The following is a 25355-nucleotide window of genomic DNA, read 5'->3' as shown; positions in this document are numbered from 1 at the left end:
GAGGAGGACAGCGAAGAGCATGTAGCAGGAGGAGAGGAGGTGGCAGGAGGCCTGCCTGCAAGCCGTGGAGGTGTCACAATTTGGTCCGCTGCGCCCTGCTTGCCATCGTTCACCACCAGGTTCACCCAATGGGCTGTGTAGGTAATGTAGCGGCCCTGCCCGTGCTTGGCAGACCAGGCATCCGTGGTCAGGTGTACCCTTGACCCAACGCTCTTCGCAAGAGATGACACCACTTGCCTCTCAACTTCACGGTGCAGTTGGGGTATGGCCTTTCTCGAAAAATAAGTGCGGCCTGGCATCTTCCACTGCGGTGTTCCGATGGCCACAAATTTACGGAAGGCCTCAGAGTCCACCAGCCGGTATGGTAACAGCTGGCGAGCTAACAGTTCCGCCACGCCAGCTGTCAGACGCCGGGCAAGGGGGTGACTGGCCAAAAGTGGCTTCTTCCGCTCAAACATTTCCTTCACGGACACCTGACTGCTGCTGTGGGCAGAGGAGCAGGAACCGCTCAAGGGCAGAGGCGGAGTGGAGGAGGGTGCCTGTGAAGGTGGAAGGGAGAAAGCGGCAGAAGCAGATGATGCACCTGAAGGAGGAAGAGGAGAAGGAGGGTGACTTTTATTTTGTGTGCTGCTGCTGCTTTTGCTCAGGTGGCCATCCCATTGCTGTTTGTGCCTTTTCTCCAGGTGCCTTCGTAAGGCACTTGTCCCTACGTGAGTGTTGGCCTTTCCACGGCTCAATTTTTTTTGGCAGAGCGAACAGATGGCTTTGCTCCGATCTGAGGCACACACATTGAAAAATTTCCACACCGCTGAGCCACCCTGGGATGTGGGCACTATGGGGACCTCAGCAGCTGATGCTGAAGGGCAAGTTGGCTGGCTGTACATAGGTGGCGATACATGGTGCCGGACACTGCCACCAGCTGTTTCTGACGAAGAGCTGCCCCAGCTTCTTTCAGCAACTTCTCTCCTCCTACTACTCTCTGACTCCCCCTCTGAACTGTCCCCCCTCTTCATCTCCTCTATTGGGAACATACAGAGGATCCCTATCATCGTCATCATCGTAATCATCCTGCCCAGCTTCGCTTGCCTCAGAAAAATCAAAATGTGTAGGTCCTTCATCCTCCTTACACGTTACATCCATAGTGTTGTCGCGTAACGCAGACATATGAGCTGGTGAAAATTCATCTGGCTGTAACAATGGCTGTGCATCAGTGATTTCACCACCACTAAATAATTCTTGCGAAGTGTCAAATGCAGCGGAAGTGGTGCTAGTAGTAGCGCTGGTGGCTGATCAAGATGAGGTGTTCTGTGTCGCTAAATACTCAACCACGTCCTGACAATCTTGGGAGGTGATGGGACGTGCCTTCTTCCGAGCACTGTACTGTGGGCCAGGTCCACACGAAATTACATTTACACGACCTCGCGCAGACCTGCCGGGTGGCCTTCCTCTGCCTCTGCCACTACCTCTTCCTCTTCCTCTACCTGTTTTGTCCATATCGGGTATGCACGGAGTGGTATATCACACTGCGTGCACTCACGTAGGTAGGTGGGTTCACTTAACTGCACAGGTATGCGCACTGATGCGGTGGGTTCACTGAACAGTACAGGTATACAGTGGCGGGTTCACTGAACACAACAGGTATGCAGTGGCGTGTTCACTAAACAGGTATACAGTGGCGGGTCCACTGAACAGAACAGGTATACAGTGGCGGCCCTGGCGGGTTCACAGAACAGGTATACAGTGGCGGGTCCACTGAACAGAACAGGTATACAGTGGCGGGTTCACAGAACAGGTATGCAGTGGCAGGTTCACTGAACTGAACAGGTATGCAGTGGCGTGTTCACTAAACAGGTATACAGTGGCAGGTCCACTGAACAGAACAGGTATACAGTGGCGGGTCCACTGAACAGAACAGGTATACAGTGGCGGCCCTGGCGGGTTCACAGAACAGGTATACAGTGGCGGGTCCACTGAACAGAACAGGTATACAGTGGCGGGTTCACAGAACAGGTATACAGTGGCGGGTCCACTGAACAGAACAGGTATACAGTGGCGGCCCTGGCGGGTTCACAGAACAGGTATACAGTGGCGGGTCCACTGAACAGAACAGGTATACAGTGGCGGGTTCACAGAACAGGTATACAGTGGCGGGTCCACTGAACAGAACAGGTATACAGTGGCGGGTTCACAGAACAGGTATACAGTGGCGAGTCCACTGAACAGAACAGGTATACAGTGGCGGGTTCACAGAACAGGTATACAGTGGCGGGTCCACTGAACAGAACAGGTATACAGTGGCGGCCCTGGCGGGTTCACAGAACAGGTATACAGTGGCGGGTCCACTGAACAGAACAGGTATACAGTGGCGGGTTCACAGAACAGGTATACAGTGGCGGGTCCACTGAACAGAACAGGTATACAGTGGCGGGTTCACAGAACAGGTATACAGTGGCGGGTCCACTGAACAGAACAGGTATACAGTGGCGGGTTCACAGAACAGGTATACAGTGGCGGGTCCACTGAACAGAACAGGTATACAGTGGCGGGTTCACAGAACAGGTATACAGTGGCGGGTCCACTGAACAGAACAGGTATACAGTGGCGGCCCTGGCGGGTTCACAGAACAGGTATACAGTGGCGGGTCCACTGAACAGAACAGGTATACAGTGGCGGGTTCACAGAACAGGTATACAGTGGCGGGTCCACTGAACAGAACAGGTATACAGTGGCGGGTTCACAGAACAGGTATACAGTGGCGGGTCCACTGAACAGAACAGGTATACAGTGGCGGCCCTGGCGGGTTCACAGAGCAGGTATACAGTGGCGGGTCCACTGAACAGAACAGGTATACAGTGGCGGGTTCACAGAACAGGTATACAGTGGCGGGTCCACTGAACAGAACAGGTATACAGTGGCGGGTTCACAGAACAGGTATACAGTGGCGGGTCCACTGAACAGAACAGGTATACAGTGGCGGGTTCACAGAACAGGTATACAGTGGCGGGTCCACTGAACAGAACAGGTATACAGTGGCGGCCCTGGCGGGTTCACAGAACAGGTATACAGTGGCGGGTCCACTGAACAGAACAGGTATACAGTGGCGGGTTCACAGAACAGGTATACAGTGGCGGGTCCACTGAACAGAACAGGTATACAGTGGCGGGTTCACAGAACAGGTATACAGTGGCGGGTCCACTGAACAGAACAGGTATACAGTGGCGGCCCTGGCGGGTTCACAGAACAGGTATACAGTGGCGGGTCCACTGAACAGAACAGGTATACAGTGGCGGGTTCACAGAACAGGTATACAGTGGCGGGTCCACTGAACAGAACAGGTATACAGTGGCGGGTTCACAGAACAGGTATGCAGTGGCAGGTTCACTGAACTGAACAGGTATGCAGTGGCGTGTTCACTAAACAGGTATACAGTGGCAGGTCCACTGAACAGAACAGGTATACAGTGGCGGGTCCACTGAACAGAACAGGTATACAGTGGCGGCCCTGGCGGGTTCACAGAACAGGTTTACAGTGGCGGGTCCACTGAACAGAACAGGTATACAGTGGCGGGTTCACAGAACAGGTATACAGTGGCGGGTCCACTGAACAGAACAGGTATACAGTGGCGGGTTCACAGAACAGGTATACAGTGGCAGGATCACTGAACAGGTATGCAGTGGGCTGAGGGCTCACTGAACAGAACAGGTATGCTGTGGCAGGATCACTGAACAGGTATGCAGTGGCAGGATCACAGTACAGGTATGCAGTGGGCTGAGGGCTCACTGAACAGAACAGGTATGCTGTGGCAGGATCACTGAACAGGTATGCAGTGGCAGGATCACTGAACAGGTATGCAGTGGGCTGAGGGCTCACTGAACAGAACAGGTATGCTGTGGCAGGATCACTGAACAGGTATGCAGTGGCAGGATCACTGAACAGGTATGCAGTGGGCTGAGGGCTCACTGAACAGAACAGGTATGCTGTGGCAGGATCACTGAACAGGTATGCAGTGGCAGGATCACAGTACAGGTATGCAGTGGGCTGAGGGCTCACTGAACAGAACAGGTATGCTGTGGCAGGATCACTGAACAGGTATGCAGTGGCAGGATCACTGAACAGGTATGCAGTGGGCTGAGGGCTCACTGAACAGAACAGGTATGCAGCCAGGAAGAAGTTAAGCCTAACTAATCTTTCCCTATATGAGAGACTGCAGCAGCTCGCCCTACTCTCACTAATGCAGGCACACGAGTGGCCGTAATGGCCGCCGCTGCCTGCCTTATATAAGGGGGGGTGGGGCTCCAGGGGCTAGTGTAGCCTAATTGGCTACACTGGGCCTGCTGACTGTGATGTAGAGGGTCAAAGTTGACCCTCAGGTGCATTATGGGGCGAACCGAACTTCTTCCGCAAAAGGTTCGCGTGCGGTACCCGCACGCGAACCACCTAAGTTCGCGCGAACCACGTTCGCCGGCGAACCGTTCGGCCCAACTCTAATGGTCAGACGAGGCTAAACTTCAACTTCAAGCCTGCTTCGACTGTACGGACTGGAAGGCTCTGGAAACACCGAACCTAGATGAGTGGGCAGACATTGTATCCTCGTACATCAGCTTCTGTGAGGACCAATGTGTACCTACAAAAATCCGCAAACACTACCCCAACGACAAACCATGGTTCTCCAATAAACTTAGGCAATTGCGCAGAAGCAAGGAACTGGCGTTCAAGTCGGGTAACCGTGAGGAGTATAGGAGGGCAAAAAACACCCTAAACAGGGAACTGAGGGCCGCCAAAAAGAACTATGCAGTAAAACTGGAACAAAACCTCTCCTCAAGGGACACAAGGACTGTCTGGAAGGGGCTTAAGGCTGCCACGAACTACAAGCCCCCACCCCAGCACGCAACCCCCAGCTCCGAGCTTGCCGAAAACCTCAGCGAGTTCTATTGCAGATTTGAGAACCTGCCAGTTCCAGCAAGGCCCCCTGAGCCTCCTGCCCTCTCCCCTGACTTAGCTGCCCCGCCCCCAAGCCCACCCCCTCTAGCGGTGAACAAGGACGATGTCAGGAAACACTTGTCAAAGTTAAATGCAAGGAAAGCCTCAGGCCCAGACGGAGTTTCACCAGCCTGTCTGAAAACTTGCGCGCAGCAGCTTGCTCCTATTCTCTCATCCATCTTTACCAAGTCCATCCAGGAAGGCAGGGTCCCTGCTTGCTTCAAGAGGTCCACAATCATCCCTGTCCCCAAAAAACATGGTGTCTCAGACCTCAACAATTTCAGGCCGGTGGCTCTCACATCTGTCATCATGAAATCCTTTGAAAGCTTGGTTTTGCCTCTCCTCAAGCTGTCCACTGAGTCCCTGCTGGACCCGTTCCAGTTTGCGTATAGAGCAAACAGGTCTACTGACGACGCCATAAACATCTGCCTGGAGCTCGTAAATGAACACCTGGATAGACCTGACTCATACGCCAGGATCCTTCTACTTGACTTCAGCTCGGCGTTTAACACCATCAGCCCCCAAATACTTCGAGAGAATCTTGCTGCCCTCGGAGTCCACCCTACCCTTCGCCTCTGGATCACAGACTTCCTAAGCGACAGATCCCAGGTCGTCAAGCTGGGTACTATCATCTCTCAACCAAGGACCACCAACACAGGGGCCCCTCAAGGTTGCGTGCTGTCGCCGTTCCTATTCTCCCTATACACAAACAATTGCAGGTCCACTGCAAACTCGGTCAAAGTCATCAAGTTTGCGGACGATACCACCATTGTTGGCCTCATCTCTGGGAATGATGAGCAGGAGTATCGCCTTCAGGTCGACAGAATCTGCCACTGGTGTAAGGAGAACGGCCTGGTCCTGAACACTGGAAAAACGGTTGAGATGATTGTAGACTTTAGGAAACATGCCACCACCCCACCCCCGATCAGCATTGATGGCATGGTAGTTGAGAATGTTCCCTGCACACGCCTCCTCGGCACGACAATCTCTAAGGACCTGACTTGGAAAGCCAACACAACCTCCACCCAGAAAAAGGCCCAGCAGAGACTATTTTTCCTACGTCAACTGAAGAAGTTCGGGATGGCCCGTGAGCTTCTGACGAGCTTCTACACAGCCACAATTGAATCTGTCCTCTGCTCCTCCATCCTGGTCTGGTACGCTGGCTCCTCCGCCAGCGACAGACACAAACTGCAGAGGGTCATCAGATCAGCGGAGAGAATCATCGGGAAACCACTCCCCTCTCTTGAACAAATCTTCAACTCAAGACTGTGCTCCAGAGCTCAAAAAATAGCTAACGACCCGTCCCACCCAGGCTTTCGCTTCTTCAGTAGACTCCCTTTAGGCTGGAGATTCCGATCCATCTACACCAGGACCACAAGGCACAAGAACAGCTTCTTCCCCTCAGCCGTAAACTACCTGAACTCTTAGACTCTAAACCTGACCGCATGGAAGTATATTGCTATGTGAATGTATCCAAATGTGACCAATTTCTATAACTGTATCTTTATACTGTTGATGCGTACATGTAGTTGTATTGTATGTCCTGTTCTTTCTCACACTTGCCCTGTACTTGCCAAACCCAATTCCGGGCACGGCCCAGTCGTGCTTGGCGAAATAAAATATTCTGATTCTGATTCTGATTCTGTAGCTCCAGGCAGTCCAGCACTGGCTCCCCCGAAGTGTCTCGCAATCCTCCCTCCACAAGCCTGACAAGAGCTGATAAGCGCAGATTTATTTACCTTTCCTGGCTCCAGCGGGGGCGCTGTTGTGGTTCTCCCTAGCCGATCTCTGTCGGGTCCGCTCTACTACGCAGGTGCAGGAGACTTGCGCCTGCGCAGTAGAGCGGGCTGACAGCGATCGGCTATTTTCACCTATCTCCGAGCCGAGAGCCGATACTGCGCCTGCGCTGGAGCCAGGAAGGTAAATATTTACATCCCCGCTGTTTCGGGAGCTTTATCTCCACCGCTGTGGGACCGAGGAGGACGGGGGAAGCGTTAATAAGATCCGGAGGCTTCCCCCACCCCAGATGAGTAGTACCCCCCAGGGGAGGTTTTTAAAGTTAAGGGTTTTCTTTAACTACTTCAGCCTCCTGGACATACTAGCTACGGCAAGGAGGCCATGTGCGAGACCGCACACTCCCGAGGCCGATCGCGCGTGTTAGCCAGGCAATCAGTGAATCGGGCTGTGTTGCCTGAACACTGATTCCTCTCCCCAGCAGAAAAAGTGACAGCTTCTCTCGGAAGCTTCGCTTTTTCTGGCTGTTGCTTAGTGACGTCATGTAAACAAACTCATGGCCGCCATCTTGTGGCCAAAAAGTAAAACTACAACTAAAAGTAAAAAAATAAAACTCCACACACATTTACATTATAAAACTACTGTTTACATCCCACCCTCCCAAAAATACCCAAATAAAATGTTTAATATAAAAAAAAAAACATTACAATAAAAAAAAACATGTAAATATTTACCTAAGGTTCTAAACTTTTTAAATATCAATGTAAAGATGAAATATTTCTATTTTTTTTTTATTATAAGCTTGTAAATAGTGATGGATGTAAAACGGAAAAAATGCACCTTTATTTCCAAAGAAAATATTGTCGCAATACATTGTGATAGGGACATAATTTTAACGGGACAAATGGGCAAATACAATACGTGAGTTTTAATTATGGAGGCATGTATTATTTTAAAACTATAATGGCTGAAAACTGAGAAATAATTATTTTTTTCCGTTTTTTTTCTTATTCTTACTGTTTAAATGCATTTACAGTAAAGTGGCTCTTAGCAAAATGTACCACCCAAAGAAAGCCTAATTGGTGGCGGAAAAAACAAGATATAGATCAGTTCATTGTGATAAGTAGTGATAAAGTTATAGGCGAATGAATGGGAGGTGATAATTGCTCGGATCAGGGGCGTAGCTAGAAATGACTGGGCCCCATAGCAAAAAAAAATTATGCCCCCCCCCCCCCCCCCCCCCGACCTTCCAACCTCCCACCCAAACATTTTGTGGGGAAATCTGATTTCCCCACAAAATGCAACCAGATTGTCAGCAGATTTCCCTACAACATGCAACCAGATTGTCGGCAGATTTCCCTACAACATGCAACCAGATTGTCGGCAGATTTCCCTACAACATGCAACCAGATTGTCAGCAGATTTCCCAACAAAATGCAACCAGATTATTGGCAGATTTCCCCACAAAATTCAACCAGATTATTGGCAGATTTCCCCACAAAATGCAACCAGATTTTTTGCAGATTTCTCAACAAAATGCAACCAGATTGGCGGCAGATTTCCCTACAACATGCAACCAGATTGGCGGCAGATTTCCCTACAACATGCAACCAGATTGTCGGCAGATTTCCCAACAAAATTCAACCACATTATCGTCAGATTTCCCCACAAAATGCAACCAGATTTTTGGCAGATTTCCCCACAAAGTGCAACCAGATTTTTGGCAGATTTCCCCACAAAATGCAACCAGATTGTCTGCAGATTTCCCCACAAAATGCAACCAGATTGGTGGCAGATTTCCCAACAAAATGCAACCAGATTGGCAGCAGGTTTCCCCACAAATTGCAACCAGATTGGAGGCAGATTTCCCCCAAAAAATGCAACCAGATGGTTGGCAGATTTCCCCACAAAATGCAATCAGATTGTCGCCAGATTTCCCCACAAAATGCAGTATATGTAGTTAGGTCTATAGTGGGCTAACATTAATTACCTGGAGGGAGCGTGGTTGGGCAGGCTGGCACATTATTTGCGGTGCATGCACTGCACTGGGTAGGCAGTTAGGTAGCTGGGTGGAAGGGTAGGCAGATAGGTAGACGGGTGGGCAGTTAGGTAGAAGAGTGGGCAGTTGGGTAACCGGGTGGGAAGTTAGGTAGCCGGGTGGGCAGTTAGGTAGCTGGGTGGCAGGGTGGGCAGGTAGGTAGCTGGGTGGGCAGTTAGGTAGCTGGGTGGCAGGGTAGGCAGATAGGTAGCCAGGTGGGCAGCTAGGTAGCTGGGTGGCAGGGTAGGCAGATAGGTAGCAGGGTAGGCAGATAGGAAGCTGGGTGGCAGGGTGGGCAGTTAGGTAGCTGGGTGGCAGGGTAGGCAGATAGGTAGCCAGGTGGGCAGCTAGGTAGCTGGGTGGCAGGGTGGGCAGTTAGGTAGCTGGGTGGGAGGGTGGGCAGTTAGGTAGCCGGGTGGGCAGCTGGGTGGCAGGGTAGGCAGATAGGTAGCAGGGTAGGCAGATAGGTAGCTGGGTGGCAGGGTGGGCAGTTAGGTAGCTGGGTGGCAGGGTAGGCAGGTAAGTAGCTGGGTGGGAAGTTAGGTAGCCGGGTGGGCAGTTAGGTAGCTGGGTGGCAAGGTGGGCAGGTAGGTAGCTGGGTGGGCAGTTAGGTAGCTGGGTGGCAGGGTAGGCAGATAGGTAGCCAGGTGGGCAGCTAGGTAGCTGGGTGGCAGGGTAGGCAGATAGGTAGCAGGGTAGGCAGATAGGAAGCTGGGTGGCAGGGTGGGCAGTTAGGTAGCTGGGTGGCAGGGTAGGCAGATAGGTAGCCAGGTGGGCAGCTAGGTAGCTGGGTGGCAGGGTGGGCAGTTAGGTAGCTGGGTGGGAGGGTGGGCAGTTAGGTAGCCGGGTGGGCAGCTGGGTGGCAGGGTAGGCAGATAGGTAGCAGGGTAGGCAGATAGGTAGCTGGGTGGCAGGGTGGGCAGTTAGGTAGCTGGGTGGCAGGGTAGACAGATAGGTAGCCAGGTGGGCAGCTAGGTGGCAGGGTGGGCAGTTAGGTAGCTGGGTGGCAGGGTAGGCAGATAGGTAGCCGGGTGGGCAGCTAGGTAGCTGGGTGGCAGGGTAGGCAGATGGGTGGCAGGGTAGGCAGTTAGGTAGCCGGGTGGCAGGGTAGGCAGTTAGGTAGCAGAGTGGGCAGTTAGGTAGCCAGGTGGGCAGTTAGGTAGCTGGGTGGCAGGGTAGGCAGTTAGGTAGCAGAGTGGGCAGTTAGGTAGCCAGGTGGGCAGTTAGGTAGCTGGGTGGCAGGGTAGGCAGATAGGTAGCCGGGTGGGCAGCTAGGTAGCTGGGTGGCAGGGTAGGCAGATGGGTGGCAGGGTAGGCAGTTAGGTAGCCGGGTGGCAGGGTGGGCAGCTAGGTAGCTGGGTGGCAGGGTAGGCAGATGGGTGGCAGTTAGGTAGCCGGGTGGCAGGGTGGGCAGTTAGGTAGCCGGGTGGCAGGGTAGGCAGATAGGTAGCAGGGTAGGCAGATAGGTAGCTGGGTGGCAGGGTAGGCAGTTAGGTAGCTGGGTGGCAGGGTGGGCAGTTAGGTAGCCGGGTGGGCAGTTAAGTAGCTGGGTGGCAGGGTAGGCAGATAGGTAGCCAGGTGGGCAGCTAGGTGGCAGGGTGGGCAGTTAGGTAGCTGGGTGGCAGGGTAGGCAGATAGGTAGCCGGGTGGGCAGCTAGGTAGCTGGGTGGCAGGGTAGGCAGATGGGTGGCAGGGTAGGCAGTTAGGTAGCCGGGTGGCAGGGTAGGCAGTTAGGTAGCAGAGTGGGCAGTTAGGTAGCCAGGTGGGCAGTTAAGTAGCTGGGTGGCAGGGTAGGCAGATAGGTAGCCGGGTGGGCAGCTAGGTAGCTGGGTGGCAGGGTAGGCAGATGGTGGCAGGGTAGGCAGATGGGTGGCAGGGTAGGCAGTTAGGTAGCTGGGTGGCAGGGTGGGCAGTTATGTAGCCGGGTGGGAGGGTAGGTAGCCGAGTAGTTAGTGGGGTAGGGGCCCGACTCCTATCCCCCCTGGAGGGGGGCCCCGGCGGCGGCATAAAAAAAAAAAGAAGAAAGAAACAAAAAAAAGTCCTCAGCTGCGGGCCCCCTGTGACGTAGGGCTGCCGTGGGGCCCCATAGCAATGCTATGGTTGCTATCCCCATTACTACGCCCTTGGCTCGGATGCATAAAGTGAAAAAGACTGAGGGCTTAACTGTTATTATGCTGTTCCATATCTATCTTTTAGAGCAGAGAGGAAGTTCTGCCAGGACAGGTCAGGTCGGCTTTCACTCAGCCGGGGGAATGGGAACAGAGTCCGTGATGAATAAACTAAGTTCCATTTTCAGTGTTTCATATAACAGTACAGCTCCGGAGTGTAACTATCAGGCAGACTGGCGGCGGTGCTGACTAGCTCCCTGCTACAAGCAGCCTCCATGACGCTGTGGGACAGGACAAGAGGAGGCGGCGGGAGTGTGGAGGAAAAGGAAATAGCAGTCATGTGACTGACTGCTGTCAGCTGACAAACTGACGTCTCTCGCTCTGCGTTGGTGTGCGCAGCGTTCCAAAGGAAACCGGCATATGGGCAGTCAGGCAGAAGAGGATCCTACGCAGACACATCCTGATTCCCGAGAGAGGGGGCAAGCAGGGCCGGCCAGCTCATGAGGCGGGGTAAAACGTTTGCTTCAGGCGGCAAACTTCTAGGGGCGGCACCCACCCGTCCATGGGTGCGGGGGGGGGGCCGGCCGCCGAGCCGGAGAGGTAGCGGGCAGGACGGGGGTATTGGGCCTAGCGGTGGGGAGGGGGGTCGGACCCCCCCTACCTCGCCTGGGTCCCCCGATCTGCGCTCCCCTCCAGCTGTAAATAGGAAGCAGCCGATGTCCAATAGTAAGAGGCACGGGCGGGGAGGACTCACCTTATCCGCGTTCCAGCGTGCGCTCCACTGACGTCACTTCCTGCATCGCCGTCCACTTACAATACAGTGGGCGGCGATGCAGGAAGTGACGTCAGTGGAGCGCACGCTGGAACGCGGAAAAGGTGAGTCCTCCCCGCCCGTGCCTCTTTCTATTGGGCATCGGCTGCTTCCTATTTACAGCTGGAGGGGAGCGCAGATCGGGGGACCCAGGCGAGGGAGGGGGGGTCCGACCCCCCTCCCCACCGCTAGGCCCAATACCCCCATCCTGCCCGCTACCCCTCCGGCTCAGCGGCCCCCCACGGGGGAGGGGGGGCGGCGGCGGTAATTTTTTTCTAAATTTGCCTCAGGCGGCAAAAAGTCTAGGGGGGCAAGGCATTAATTTGAGGGGGCGCTGCCCCCTCTTGCCTCTGCATAGAGCCGGCCCCGCACCAGAGTCTCTGCAGTAACCCCATCTCTCACTCACCTCCCTGGGAACCAGTGCTGCAGTTCTCCCTCCGTCCTCCGGGTGGTGGTGTAACCCTGTAGTGAGATTGCCGGCTGTCACCATGACGACAGCCGGCGATCTCATGCAGAGCCTCGGAGGACAGGAAGAGGAATGGCTGCCAGCATCTGGATCCCCCGGGAGGTGTGCGAGAACGCCTGCTGTGCGCAATGCTCTGCATGGACCTCCCGGCGGCTACCACGAGTGTAGATCGGGGTCACCGCTCTTAGCTGCGGTTTTCCACTCCGAGTCTAGATCCTGGTTACCGCTAAGGAGGTTAAACGAAAACTACATTCATCTACCAAATTTGTGTCCGTGAAATAAGTGTGTTGTTTTGCGAAATTTCAGTTTTTACAGTTCACATTGTTTATAGATTACTAGGAGACCCAAGCCCATTTAAAAAACGGGCTCTAGGTCTGTTTTTTATCAGTGCGCATGCACGCACGCCCGCTGCAAACACACGCGCACTAGCCGCGCGCTAGCACCTGCTGCTCATGCGTGTGTACCCGTCCAACTGCGCACACACCTGCCCGACTTACTGTCCCCGTCCTCCTGTCTCACCGGCTGTCCATGCCGGCTGCGCACATGCGCAGTAGCAAGAAGCATGGACCCAAGGACACAGAGACAGTAGTATGCAGGGACACTTGGGTTTTATTATAGAGGACTAGCAAACCTAAGCCCGTTTAAAAATGGGCTCTAGGTCTGCGTTTCTCACCGCACGTGTGCTCGCCACCCACGCCCGCCCTCCGCCGCACGCGCGACTAGTTCTGCAGTGTCTCCACCTACAGTTGTGACCCCAGGCATTTGCCTGGTTGGCCTATGCCTAAAAACAGCCCTGGTAAGATGCAAATGAATACATTGCAAACAACTTTATTTACTGCTTATGGTTCCAGGATATTGATTCTACATCATCAGGGCCGGATTTACCATTAAATAGACTAGGCACGTGCCTACAGGCGGCACGTTTGTCAGAGGCGGGAATTATTCCCTTTCTCCCTCCCTCCCTTCATACCAGCCACAGTGGTGGAGGAGACCTGCATCTAGAAGAGCGGCGGCGGCGGCAGCAGGCTATCACCATTACTATTAGCGGTATCCTCCAGTTCTTCTGCAGCAGCAAGTGGCTCCATGACGTCACCCAGCAGCGCCCCCTGCGTCCTCTCCATGGATACAGCGCCTGACTTTGCGTGTATCCATGGAGAGGACGCAGGGGGCGCTGCTGGGTGACGTCATGGAGCCACTCGCTGCTGCAGAAGAACTGGAGGATACCGCTAATAGTAATGGTGATAGCCTGCTGCCGCCGCTGCTCTTCTAGATGCAGGTCTCCTCCACCACTGTGGCTGGTATGAAGGGAGGGAGGGTCTCCTCCGCCACAAGAGTCCTTTTTCTGCCCCCCCTCCCCCGAATCTCCCACAGCCACTCTGGGATTTGAACTTGATCCATTTCTGCCCCCTCTACCCAGAGCCCAGCCTACTCCCACCTGGATCTGAACTCGTAGGACAGAATGAACAGAGAGAAATGCACCCAGTATGTATTTAGAGAATTTAGCCTAATTTCCCCTCACCTGTGTCTAATGTAATTGCCCCTCACCTGTGTCTAATGTAATTGCCCCTCACCTGTGACTAATGTAATTTCCCCTCACCTGTGTCTAATGTAATTTCCCCTCACCTGTGTCTAATGTAATTGCCCCTCACCTGTGTCTAATGTAATTTCCCCTCACCTGTGACTAATGTAATTGCTCCTCACCTGTGACTAATGTAATTGCCCCTCACCTGTGACTAATGTAATTGCCCCTCACCTGTGACTAATGTAATTTCCCCTCACCTGTGTCTAATGTAATTGCCCCTCACCTGTGTCTAATGTAATTGCCCCTCACCTGTGTCTAATGTAATTTCCCCTCACCTGTGTCTAATGTAATTTCCCCTCACCTGTGACTAATGTAATTGCTCCTCACCTGTGACTAATGTAATTGCCCCTCACCTGTGACTAATGTAATTGCCCCTCACCTGTGACTAATGTAATTGCCCCTCACCTGTGTCTAATGTAATTGCCCCTCACCTGTGACTAATGTAATTGCCCCTCACCTGTGACTAATGTAATTGCTCCTCACCTGTGACTAATGTAATTGCCCCTCACCTGTGTCTAATGTAATTGCCCCTCACCTGTGACTAATGTAATTGCCCCTCACCTGTGACTAATGTAATTGCCCCTCACCTGTGACTAATGTAATTGCCCCTCACCTGTGTCTAATGTAATTGCCCCTCACCTGTGACTAATGTAATTTCCCCTCACCTGTGACTAATGTAATTGCCCCTCACCTGTGTCTAATGTAATTTCCCCTCACCTGTGACTAATGTAATTTCCCCTCACCTGTGACTAATGTAATTGCCCCTCACCTGTGACTAATGTAATTGCCCCTCACCTGTGTCTAATGTAATTGCCCCTCACCTGTGTCTAATGTAATTGCCCCTCACCTGTGTCTAATGTAATTGCCCCTCACCTGTGACTAATGTAATTGCCCCTCACCTGTGACTAATGTAATTGCCCCTCACCTGTGACTAATGTAATTGCCCCTCACCTGTGACTAATGTAATTGCCCCTCACCTGTGACTAATGTAATTGCCCCTCACCTGTGACTAATGTAATTGCTCCTCACCTGTGTCTAATGTAATTTCCCCTCACCTGTGTCTAATGTAATTTCCCCTCACCTGTGACTAATGTAATTGCTCCTCACCTGTGTCTAATGTAATTGCCCCTCACCTGTGACTAATGTAATTGCCCCTCACCTGTGACTAATGTAATTGCTCCTCACCTGTGTCTAATGTAATTTCCCCTCACCTGTGTCTAATGTAATTTCCCCTCACCTGTGTCTAATGTAATTGCCCCTCACCTGTGACTAATGTAATTTCCCCTCACCTGTGTCTAATGTAATTTCCCCTCACCTGTGTCTAATGTAATTGCCCCTCACCTGTGTCTAATGTAATTTCCCCTCACCTGTGACTAATGTAATTGCTCCTCACCTGTGACTAATGTAATTGCCCCTCACCTGTGTCTAATGTAATTGCCCCTCACCTGTGTCTAATGTAATTGCCCCTCACCTGTGTCTAATGTAATTGCCCCTCACCTGTGTCTAATGTAATTTCCCCTCACCTGTGTCTAATGTAATTTCCCCTCACCTGTGACTAATGTAATTGCTCCTCACCTGTGACTAATGTAATTGCCCCTCACCTGTGACTAATGTAATTGCCCCTCACCTGTGACTAATGTAATTGCCCCTCACCTGTGTCTAATGTAATTGCCCCTCACCTGTGACTAATGTAATTGCCCCTCACCTGTGACTAATGTAATTGCTCCTCACCTGTGACTAATGTAATTGCCCCTCACCTGTGTCTAATGTAATTGCCCCTCACCTGTGACTAATGTAATTGCCCCTCACCTGTGACTAATGTAATTGCCCCTCACCTGTGACTAATGTAATTGCCCCTCACCTGTGTCTAATGTAATTGCCCCTCACCTGTGACTAATGTAATTTCCCCTCACCTGTGACTAATGTAATTGCCCCTCACCTGTGTCTAATGTAATTTCCCCTCACCTGTGACTAATGTAATTTCCCCTCACCTGTGACTAATGTAATTGCCCCTCACCTGTGACTAATGTAATTGCCCCTCACCTGTGTCTAATGTAATTGCCCCTCACCTGTGTCTAATGTAATTGCCCCTCACCTGTGTCTAATGTAATTGCCCCTCACCTGTGACTAATGTAATTGCCCCTCACCTGTGACTAATGTAATTGCCCCTCACCTGTGACTAATGTAATTGCCCCTCACCTGTGACTAATGTAATTGCCCCTCACCTGTGACTAATGTAATTGCCCCTCACCTGTGTCTAATGTAATTTCCTCTCACCTGTGTCTAATGCAATTGCCCCTCACCTGTGTCTAATCACAAATTGTAATTTGATCTCTCCCCTGTGTCACTTGACTGCAACGGCAGTTAAGCTCATTTGAAAGCACAGGAAGTTAACAATATGTCTGCTTTCTTGAAAGTAGGAAGTAGACACACTGCTGATTTATTGAAGGATTTATATCAGATGTAACAAAGAAATGTTTTTCTTTAAAGGTTATAATGCTGTTGCTTATTTTATGATTATTATTTTTTAGTATTTATATAGCGTCGACGTCTTCCGCAGCGCTGTACAGAGTATATTGTCTTGTTACTTAAATGTCCCTCAGGTCCGCTCTAACCCTTCGCTTACTTACTGCCTTTCTCTACCTGCTTTTCCCTCTAACCTACCATCTTACCTACCCTAACTTCCTGCTGTCTATGCTCTCTATACCTACCTGCTGCACTCTCCCATCTACCTACCAACCCCCACTGACTGCTCTCTGTTCTCTATATACCATTCTTCTACGCTCTCCCACCTACCCACGCCCACTGATTGTTCTCTGTGCTCTCTATTCCTACCTGTGGAATTCTCCCACCTACCTACCCTCACTGACTCCTCTCTGTGTTCTCTATAACTACGTGCTGCACTCTCGAAACTACCTACCCCCACTGACTCCTCTCTGTGTTCTCTATAACTACGTGCTGCACTCTCGAAACTACCTACCCCCACTGACTCCTCTCTGTGTTCTCTATAACTACGTGCTGCACTCTCGAAACTACCTACCCCCACTGACTCCTCTCTGTGCTCTCTCTACATCTACCTGCTGAGCTCTCTCCCACCTACCTACCCCCACTGACTACTCACGTTCTTTATACCTACCTGCTGTGCTCTTCCACCCACCTACCGCCACTGTTAGTAATAGCCTAAATTTGGTAATTTCCACCATGAGTTGTTAATAAAATATAATATAATAAGAAAAGGGGCATGTCATTAGTGGGTGTGGCCTATTGTGGGCGGGGCTTAGGGCGCCAGAGCTTATGTGCCTATAGGCTCCTGAGCTGTAAATCCGGCCCTGTACATCATAATTAGTGCTTCTGCAGGTTTTAAGACGGAGAATCTACATACCCCATTAAAAATCACCACCTGCCGCATGTGCATGGCCCTGTGAATGATTGTTGCTAGCAAATGGCAACAATCATTCGATAAAGATAAGCAAAAAAAAAAAAAAAAAAAAGTTTTAAAACATTTTTTAAAGTGACATGGTCCTAATAAAATAAAAAGTATTTTTTTTTAAATCCCTAGGTAATTTTTAACCCCATCCTAGCCTATTCACCCATTATTAACCCCTGCAATACCTATGCCTGTTTATAAAGTATTAACGACTAATCGCTAGGGTGAAAGTTTGGGGCCCCAATGCTCTACAGATGTAACGCTCTGCCATTGCCTAGTGATGCATCTGTACAGCTCTATGACCCCTGACCTGTCGCCCTAGCGATTGCATTCAATCGCCACAGACGCGCAGATTGGGGATAACGGTCCACCACATGCTCAGCTAGTAATAAAATATGGCACATGGGGGATCTTTTTAACTGGGCCGTCCAAATAATTCATTTTTATGTGTTTTATAACTGTGGGATGTGTCATGTGACAAGGGTGAAAAAAATGGGTATTTTCTGCATTTACGCCTAATTTTTCTCCATAAAATGATGATAAAATAAAATAGTTTTGGGAAAAAATAGAGAAAACCTAGACTGTAGTGAGAAAAACGAAATGCATATCACTAAGATGGTATATGTAATACAGCTGTATCAAAGCGACACAAAAGTGTCAAAAACGTCCGGGACCTTCAGGGCCCTTTTCACTCCGGGGCGGAGCAGCAATTTTACCCCACTGCCAGGCAATGAAAATTTATGGAGACTTTCGTACTGCGACGTTACACCGCGATCGAAGTGACGTTTTCACCGCATCCCCGATTCAGGGCCAGAACTACGTTACCGTGCGGATTCTGCGGCGAGCTGTGCCGGGCCGGAAGTCATGTTAGTCTACGGCAATGTGTGGATTTTAAAAAATTCACTAACGCGACGTCACAGCGTGCATGCGCGGAAGCATATTATAACAATACGCTTCCGTGCACTTCTGCATACCTGAAGCAGAAAGTGACGTGACGTGCTCTTGCCGTCACTTCCTGCTTCCGGTATGCAGAAGTGCACGGAAGTGCATTGTTAAAATACGCTTCCGCGGCGGCGAGGTGTTCCCTAAAGGCCGTTTTTTGATGGTGTGATGCTGATGCTGGTTTATGGTGTGAAACCAGCCTAACTCTGATCAGCAGAGTGTCATCACCCTGTCCCTGATTAATGTGTCATTTTCCTGTCCTGCACTCTCCCTAGTAGTACCTCTGTGAAAGGGTTAAATAAAAGAACAGCCAGAAATGGCTTTGTTACTTCAGGCGGGGTGGTACGATGAGAGGTACATATAGCTTTTATAAGCACCTTGGGCAGGTTGTGGGAAGGGTTAAATGCTATAATACACAATATTCAGGGGCGTAGGAATAGACCCTGCAGCCCCTGCAGTTGCAGGGGGGCCCCTAGCAAGTCAGGGGCCCGGAGGAGGAAAGGCTGTCACCACCGGCGTACCTACCGGGGATGCGACTCTCTCAGCCGCAGGGGGGCCCGGCCGCCCGGGGCTGCTCTGGGGCCGCTCACTGTGCGTGGGGGGAGCGCTGCTCTGGACCCCCCAGCAAGGTGCTCAACTGGCCGCAGCGTCTAATAGACGCTGCGCCAGTTCATTCCCCGCAGCCCCGCTCCAGCAGCCTGCATAGTCTCCGGCAGGCAGAGCAGGGCTACGGCAAGATGGCCGCCGAAGAAGCCCTACACTGGAGACTATTTGTGTCTCTAGTACAGGGCTTCGGGAGCCATCTTGCCGTAGCCCTGCACTCTGCCTGTCAGCGCGGGAGATGTGCTGCAGGAGGACTCGGGGAGCTGCGAGCCAGATGCCGGGAGAGGAGAAGACTTCTGTCAGGTAAGTGAATTGGTTTTTTTTTCACAGGTGCATTTTTTTTCTAGTGTCTGCTGCCCACATTGTGATTTTCTGGTCACTGCTGCCCACATTGCGATTTTCTGGTCACTGCTGCCCACATTGTGATTTTCAGGTGTCTGCTGCCCACATTACGATTTTCTGGTGTCTGCTGCCCACATTGCGATTTTCTGGTCACTGCTGCCCACATTACGATTTTCTGGTGACTGCTGCCCACATTGCGATTTTCTGGTCACTGCTGCCCACATTATGATTTTCTGGTGTCTGCTGCCCACATTGTGATTTTCTGGTCACTGCTGCCCACATTGTGATTTTCTGGTCACTGCTGCCCACATTGCAATTTTCTGATGTCTGCTGCCCACATTGCGATTTTCAGGTGTCTGCTGCCCACATTACGATTTTCAGGTGTCTGCTGCCCACATTACGATTTTCAGGTGTCTGCTGCCCACATTACGATTTTCAGGTGTCTGCTGCCCACATTACGATTTTCAGGTGTCTGCTGCCCACATTACGATTTTCAGGTGTCTGCTGCCCACATTACGATTTTCAGGTGTCTGCTGCCCACATTGTGATTTTATTGATTTTTATTGAAAAAATATATACAAAATATACATTGTGATTTTCTGGTGTCTGCTGCCCACATTGTGATTTTCTGGTGTCTGCTGCCCACATTACGACATTCTGGTGACTGACTGCTGCCCACATTAGGATTTTCTGGTGACTGCTGCCCACATTAGGATTTTCTGGTGACTGCTGCCCACATTAGGATTTTCTGGTGTCTGCTGCCCACATTACGACATTCTGGTGACTGACTGCTGCCCACATTAGGATTTTCTGGTGACTGCTGCCCACATTACGATATTCTGGTGACTGCTGCCCACATTAGGATTTTCTGGTGACTGATGCCCACATTGCAATTTTCTGGTGACTGCTGCCCACATGGCGATCTTCTGGTGACTGCTGCCCACATTGCGATTTTCTGGTGAACTCTGCCCACATTACAATTTTCTGGTCACTGCTGCCCACATTGCGATTTTCAGCTGTCTGCTGCCCTCATTACGATTTTCAGGTGTCTGCTGCCCACATTACGATTTTCAGGTGTCTGCTGCCCACATTACGATTTTCAGGTGTCTGCTGCCCACATTGCGATTTTCTGGTGTCTGCTGCCCACATTACGACATTCTGGTGACTGACTGCTGCCCACATTAGGATTTTCTGGTGACTGCTGCCCACATTAGGATTTTCTGGTGACTGATGCCCACATTGCAATTTTCTGGTGACTGCTGCCCACATTGCGATTTTCTGGTGAACTCTGCCCACATTACGATTTTCTGGCCCACATTACGATATTCTGGTGAACGCTGCCCACATTACGATTGTCTGGTGAATGCTGCCCACGTTACAATTTTCTGGTGACTGCTGCTCACGTTACTATTTTCTGGTGACTGGTGCCCACATTACGATTTTCTGGTGAACTCTGCCCACATTATGATTTTCTAAAGGCCCACATTACGATTTTCTGGTGAACTCTGCCCACATTACGATTTTCTGGCCCACATTACGATTGTCTGGTAAAATGCTGCCCACTTTACAATTAATTTACAGTGAAACGCTGCCCCATTACGATTATTTGGCACCTATGGGGGGGGCCCCATCCAAATATTCGCAGGGGGGCCCAGTGATTTCTAGTTACGCCCCTGACAATATTTATGGAGGAGCTGGTATAGATGATGATGAGGCTTTGCTGAGCTCTATTGATGGTCACAAAGAGTAAATCTCTGTGCAGCAGAGGGAGGAGGTGGAGTCTATTTTGCTGATTTGTAGTGATGGCCACAAAGAGTTCATCTCTGTACAGCAGAGGAAGAACGTGGGTAGAGTCATATTTGCTTTATAAAATTTTTATCTTTTAATTTTATGGCATGTAATGTAAACCTAACTGCTACCTTCACCTCTCATTATTTTTTGGCTTGTGGGGGGGGGGGGGGAGGGGAGAGAGCCTTGGCATTTTCAGACAGTAGCAAGCAAGGGCTCATGGGAGCTCAGTCTGGGCAGGAGGAGGGGGAGGTGTTACTAGCCGGAGATTTCAGAGGCAGAGGGGAGGAGGGAGGAGGAGGGGGGTTTAGGTTTTTTTCACAGGCTGAGTGCTGAAGATGCAGATAAGCTTGTCTGTGTGTAATGTTTACAAACAACATGGCTGTTGTCATTGTATCACTAATCATATTCTATTAAGGGCTCGTTTCCACTATCGCGAATCCGCATGCGTCCAACGCATGCGGATTCGCACATGGTATGCAAGTGAATGGGCCTGTTTCCACTGTTGCGTTGGTGATGTGCGTTTTTTTGAGCGGTGAAAAAACGCACAAAAGAGCCAACGAATTCGCCTGAGAGTGGAATGCATGCGAAACGCCGCTAATGTATTTAATAGGAAATTCGCATGCTGTTTTGGTATGCGAATTTTCATGCAAATTCGCATGCGAATTCGCATGAAATCAATGGAAAAGCACACCGGCATTGCCATGGTTAAATTCGCATGCATCATTATCCATGCGAATTCGCATGCGAATTCGCACGAAAATTCGCATGCACACGCATGCAAAATTCGCATCTGCATGCGAATTTTGCCGCAGCGATTTCGCAACGCAATAGTGGAAACGAGCCCTCAAGCTGTCTGCAGCTAGATTTGCTGTGCAAACTATCTAAACTTTAGATAAGATATATAGACAAGTTACTTGTTATAGTTAGTTTTTCATCTCGGATCCGCTTTAACATTCCGATAAACAAGTGTGAGTCGCAGAAAGGTGAAAGCTGGATGTATCGTTGCAGTTTTATATGACTGGTGAATTAAGAGATTCCATCGGCAGCAAGATGTCATTATGTCCTTGTCACTTTATTTGCTGTTGGGAGAAATCATATCGCCACAAAATAAACAGCCTTATTATATCCAAAGAAAAATAACCACAAGGGAGTCTATAGGTAATCCTGTCATTCTCATCATGTCACGTGTCACTTCAGGTATCCTTTAAGAAAAACAGAGATAAATCACCATACACCACCATCAGGAAGTGCAGTTTGCTTAGAACAGAGAGAATACTGAGTGAATACTGGAAATGACAATCCCATAAAGATTACCATCTTCATACAGTGACATCTTGTGGTTGTTTTACTATACTGCAGTTTAAGGTAATAATACTGTTGAAACTTCCCAAGAAATATTCTACAGCTAATTCTGGTTTTGTGTTTTTAATTGCAGGATGCTGGTTTGTCCAAAATTAATATTACTGGGCCTCTGTTTGCTGACGACTTCCTGCGGAGGCGACTGTCCTGTAGAATGTAAATGTATCCCGCTGGACAGAGGCTCGCTGAGAGTGGACTGCGGCTTCAAGAACTTGAGTATTCTCCCATCCTTCCCGAAGGAAACAGCAGAACTTCTACTGCAGGGGAACCAGATCACGGCCGTCCCCGCCGGGGCTTTCGACAACTTAGTAGACTTAAAAAAGTTGAATTTATCCTCCAATCCGCTGCACTGTGACTGTACTATCCGGTACCTAATGATGTGGATCTCAGATGGAGATGTGGAGATAGACGATGGGATTAGATGTGCCTCCCCACTGTCTCTGTACGGGGAACGAGTCAGCCAGTTAGCAGGAAGCCAGATTGCATCTTGCTCCAGGCACCCAAGACTCTGCTCAGACTTTCTATTTAATGATGCGTTCCTTCATATTTTAATTATTCTTCTGCTGTTCCTAATGATCTGTTGTCTGGCAGCTTTTAAAAAGATAAAATTCCAAATCAAAGTAAGTGATCACAGTGTTGACTCCAAGTGGTATCGGTATACGAGGGCTCGGTTTCTTAGAAGAAGGTCCTACACCTACTGGAAGGATGAATAATGTTTCCAGGCTAAGTACCAAATAAAACATAGTTGGTTACACATTTATGGTTGTATGGAGTAGCCCGGGGATTGTAGACTTTTCCCTTTTTTTCTCCGTGGAGGTCACAGGAACAGTAAGCCAACCTTGGAGTTCTTGTTGTTGGCCACAAGCTCAGAATGTTCCTGGAGTAATCCAAATATTGTATATTGACTGAGAACTATACAGACCCCACATCATTTTTAGCTGGAAATGCTCTGGACCAATTCAGTGGAATCTACAAAATTAAAGAAAACATTTATTAAAGACAGTGGAAGACTCATCTGTTGATCACCATCAGAAGGCGTAGCTTCTAACTGTCCCTCTTTTGGAGGGACAGTCCCTCTTTGAGGACCCAATCCATTTGCCCCTCTTTCTTCCTCAGTACAACATAGTATAGGGAGGAGACTTAGCTGTGGAGCATCCCAATCATAGAGATTAATAGCCGATGAATCAAATAGGAAAAATAATGCTTTTATTGTATCGAAAATAGGTTAAAATCTCATGAGATGGCCGTCCCACCAAGTAACTTCTTTCCTCCTCGCTTGTCCTTCTTTCAGGGCTGATGTACAGATCTATGTAAATAGATCTACTGGAAAATGTGTTTAACCGACTCTAAACTTTATTCCCAAACTTTAAATTGATATATTTCTCATTTCAAATGTTAATATGAAGGAAAATGGACCAGTGTGGTTTAATTTATAAAACAACATAATTTTCTTATGAACTCTTCATGGTATGCATTATTAAGGGTGTGTCGGGGTGTGTCGATGGTGTGATTAGGGGTGTGACAGGGGCGTGATTAGGGGTGTGGCAGGGGCAAGACTTAAAGAGAGACTGAAGTCTCCATAAAGTCAGGTTTTTATTGCAAAAACCTGTTCAAGTTATTGCCCTAACTAAAACGCTGCATCCCTGCGGCTGAAATCTAACAAAATCCCCCCAAACTCCCCGGGGCACACTGCGGGGAGCGCTTCCGGGAGAGGCAGAGCTTTCAGCTGCAGCTCTGCCACTCTCCTCGCCCCTCTCAGTCTTCCTTCACTGAGAGGGGCGGGGGAGAGGCGGAGATATGCACTGATGGACGCGTGTAGAGGGAGAGCTGCAGCTGAAAGCTCTGCCTCTCACGGCAGCGCACATGGCAGCAAAATCCACGACCAAGAAAGCCACGGATTTTGTGGGGGGAGTTTGAGCGGATTTAGTTAGATTTCAGCCGCGGGGATGCAGCGTTTTAGTTAGGGCAATAATGTTGAACAGGTTTTTGCAATAAAAACCTGAATTTATGGAGACTTCAGAGTCTCTTTAAAGAGAACCTGTATAAAAAAAGTGCCCCTGGGAAGTACTCACCTCGGGAGGGGGAGGCCTCAGGGTCCCAATGAGACTTTCCCCTCCCCTGTAGCTGCAGGCAGTCCAGCGCTGGCTCCACCGAAGTGTCCTGGAATCCTCCCCCCACAAGGCTGACAGGCGCTGATAAGCCCCAATTTATTTACCTTCCCTGGCTCCAGCGGGGGCGCTGTTGCGGCTTTCCTGATGGAGATAGGTGGAAATAGCCGATCCCTGTTGTGTCTGCTCTACTGCGCAGGTGCAGGAAGCTTGCAGGCGCAGCAGACTTGCAGGAGACTTGCGCCTGCGCAGTAGAGCGGGCCGACAGCGATCGGCTGTTTCCACCTATCTCCAAGCGCAGATCCGGTACTGCGCCTGCGCTGGGAAGGTAAATATTTACATCCCCGCTGTTCGGGGAGCTTTATCGCCGCCGCCGTGTAACCGAGGAGGACGGGGGAGGCCTCAATAGGATCCGGAGGCTTCCCCCACCCGAGGTCAGTACCCCCCAGGGGAGGTTTTTCTTGATACAGGTTTTCTTTAAGTGCCCTTCGTTCTTATCTCAAAAAGTTGGGAGGTATGGAGGAAAGCCAAGTACCCACACCCAATCTTGTGGGGCCATGTTTACCTTTGAGTACTATGAACAGATGGAGTCAGGTAATCTTGGAGCCTGCACGGCACCGCGTAGTGCCTGATTTGGGCATCGCCATAGATCGGAATATTAATTACCGCTATAGCGGAGCAAGGGAATTTCTTCTCAAATGACTGCAATAGCTGGACCCTGAATTACGTGTCCAAAGGGACAAACTAGGCAATCAGTAGGGAAATATGTTTATTCTAATCCCCTACGTTGCCTTGTGGGGGGAGAGCCACCCCTCAGCTTCTCCCTGCACCCGAATCGCCACCGCCGGAACCATACATAAGCCAGCAGATTGTGTAGGCCAACTCTCATACTACATGGAAATGGTAAGCAGGGCCGCCATCAGGGGGAGATAACTAACACTAGTGTGAGGGGCCCGAGGCCTTCCCTTAATGGAAAATAAAATTAAAAACTGGCCTGTTTAGTGGGCTCTCCTCATGCCCGCCGCTCCCCCCGTTCTCCTCCATCCCCCTCTGTCAGTTAGTGA

General features: G+C 50.4%; 1 protein-coding gene across 2 annotated transcripts in view; it reads left to right on the top strand.

Annotated features, from left to right (window-relative positions):
- The window catches only part of LOC137531849 (platelet glycoprotein IX-like), a 128839-nt gene extending 105198 nt beyond the window's left edge, over positions 1-23641 (top strand). For both annotated transcript variants that reach the window (XM_068251826.1, XM_068251825.1), the window contains exon 2: positions 22260-23641. In XM_068251826.1, the coding sequence (XP_068107927.1) occupies positions 22261-22896 (636 nt within the window). In that variant the 5' untranslated portion in view covers position 22260 and the 3' untranslated portion in view covers positions 22897-23641. The remainder of the gene's footprint in view (positions 1-22259) is intronic.
- Positions 23642-25355: the final 1714 nt, after the last annotated feature.

This window comes from Hyperolius riggenbachi, chromosome 9 (genome assembly GCF_040937935.1).
Source record: "Hyperolius riggenbachi isolate aHypRig1 chromosome 9, aHypRig1.pri, whole genome shotgun sequence".
NCBI lineage: Eukaryota > Metazoa > Chordata > Amphibia > Anura > Hyperoliidae > Hyperolius > Hyperolius riggenbachi.
Note: the sequence above shows the minus strand (reverse complement) of the source record. Positions and strands in the feature narration are given on the sequence as shown.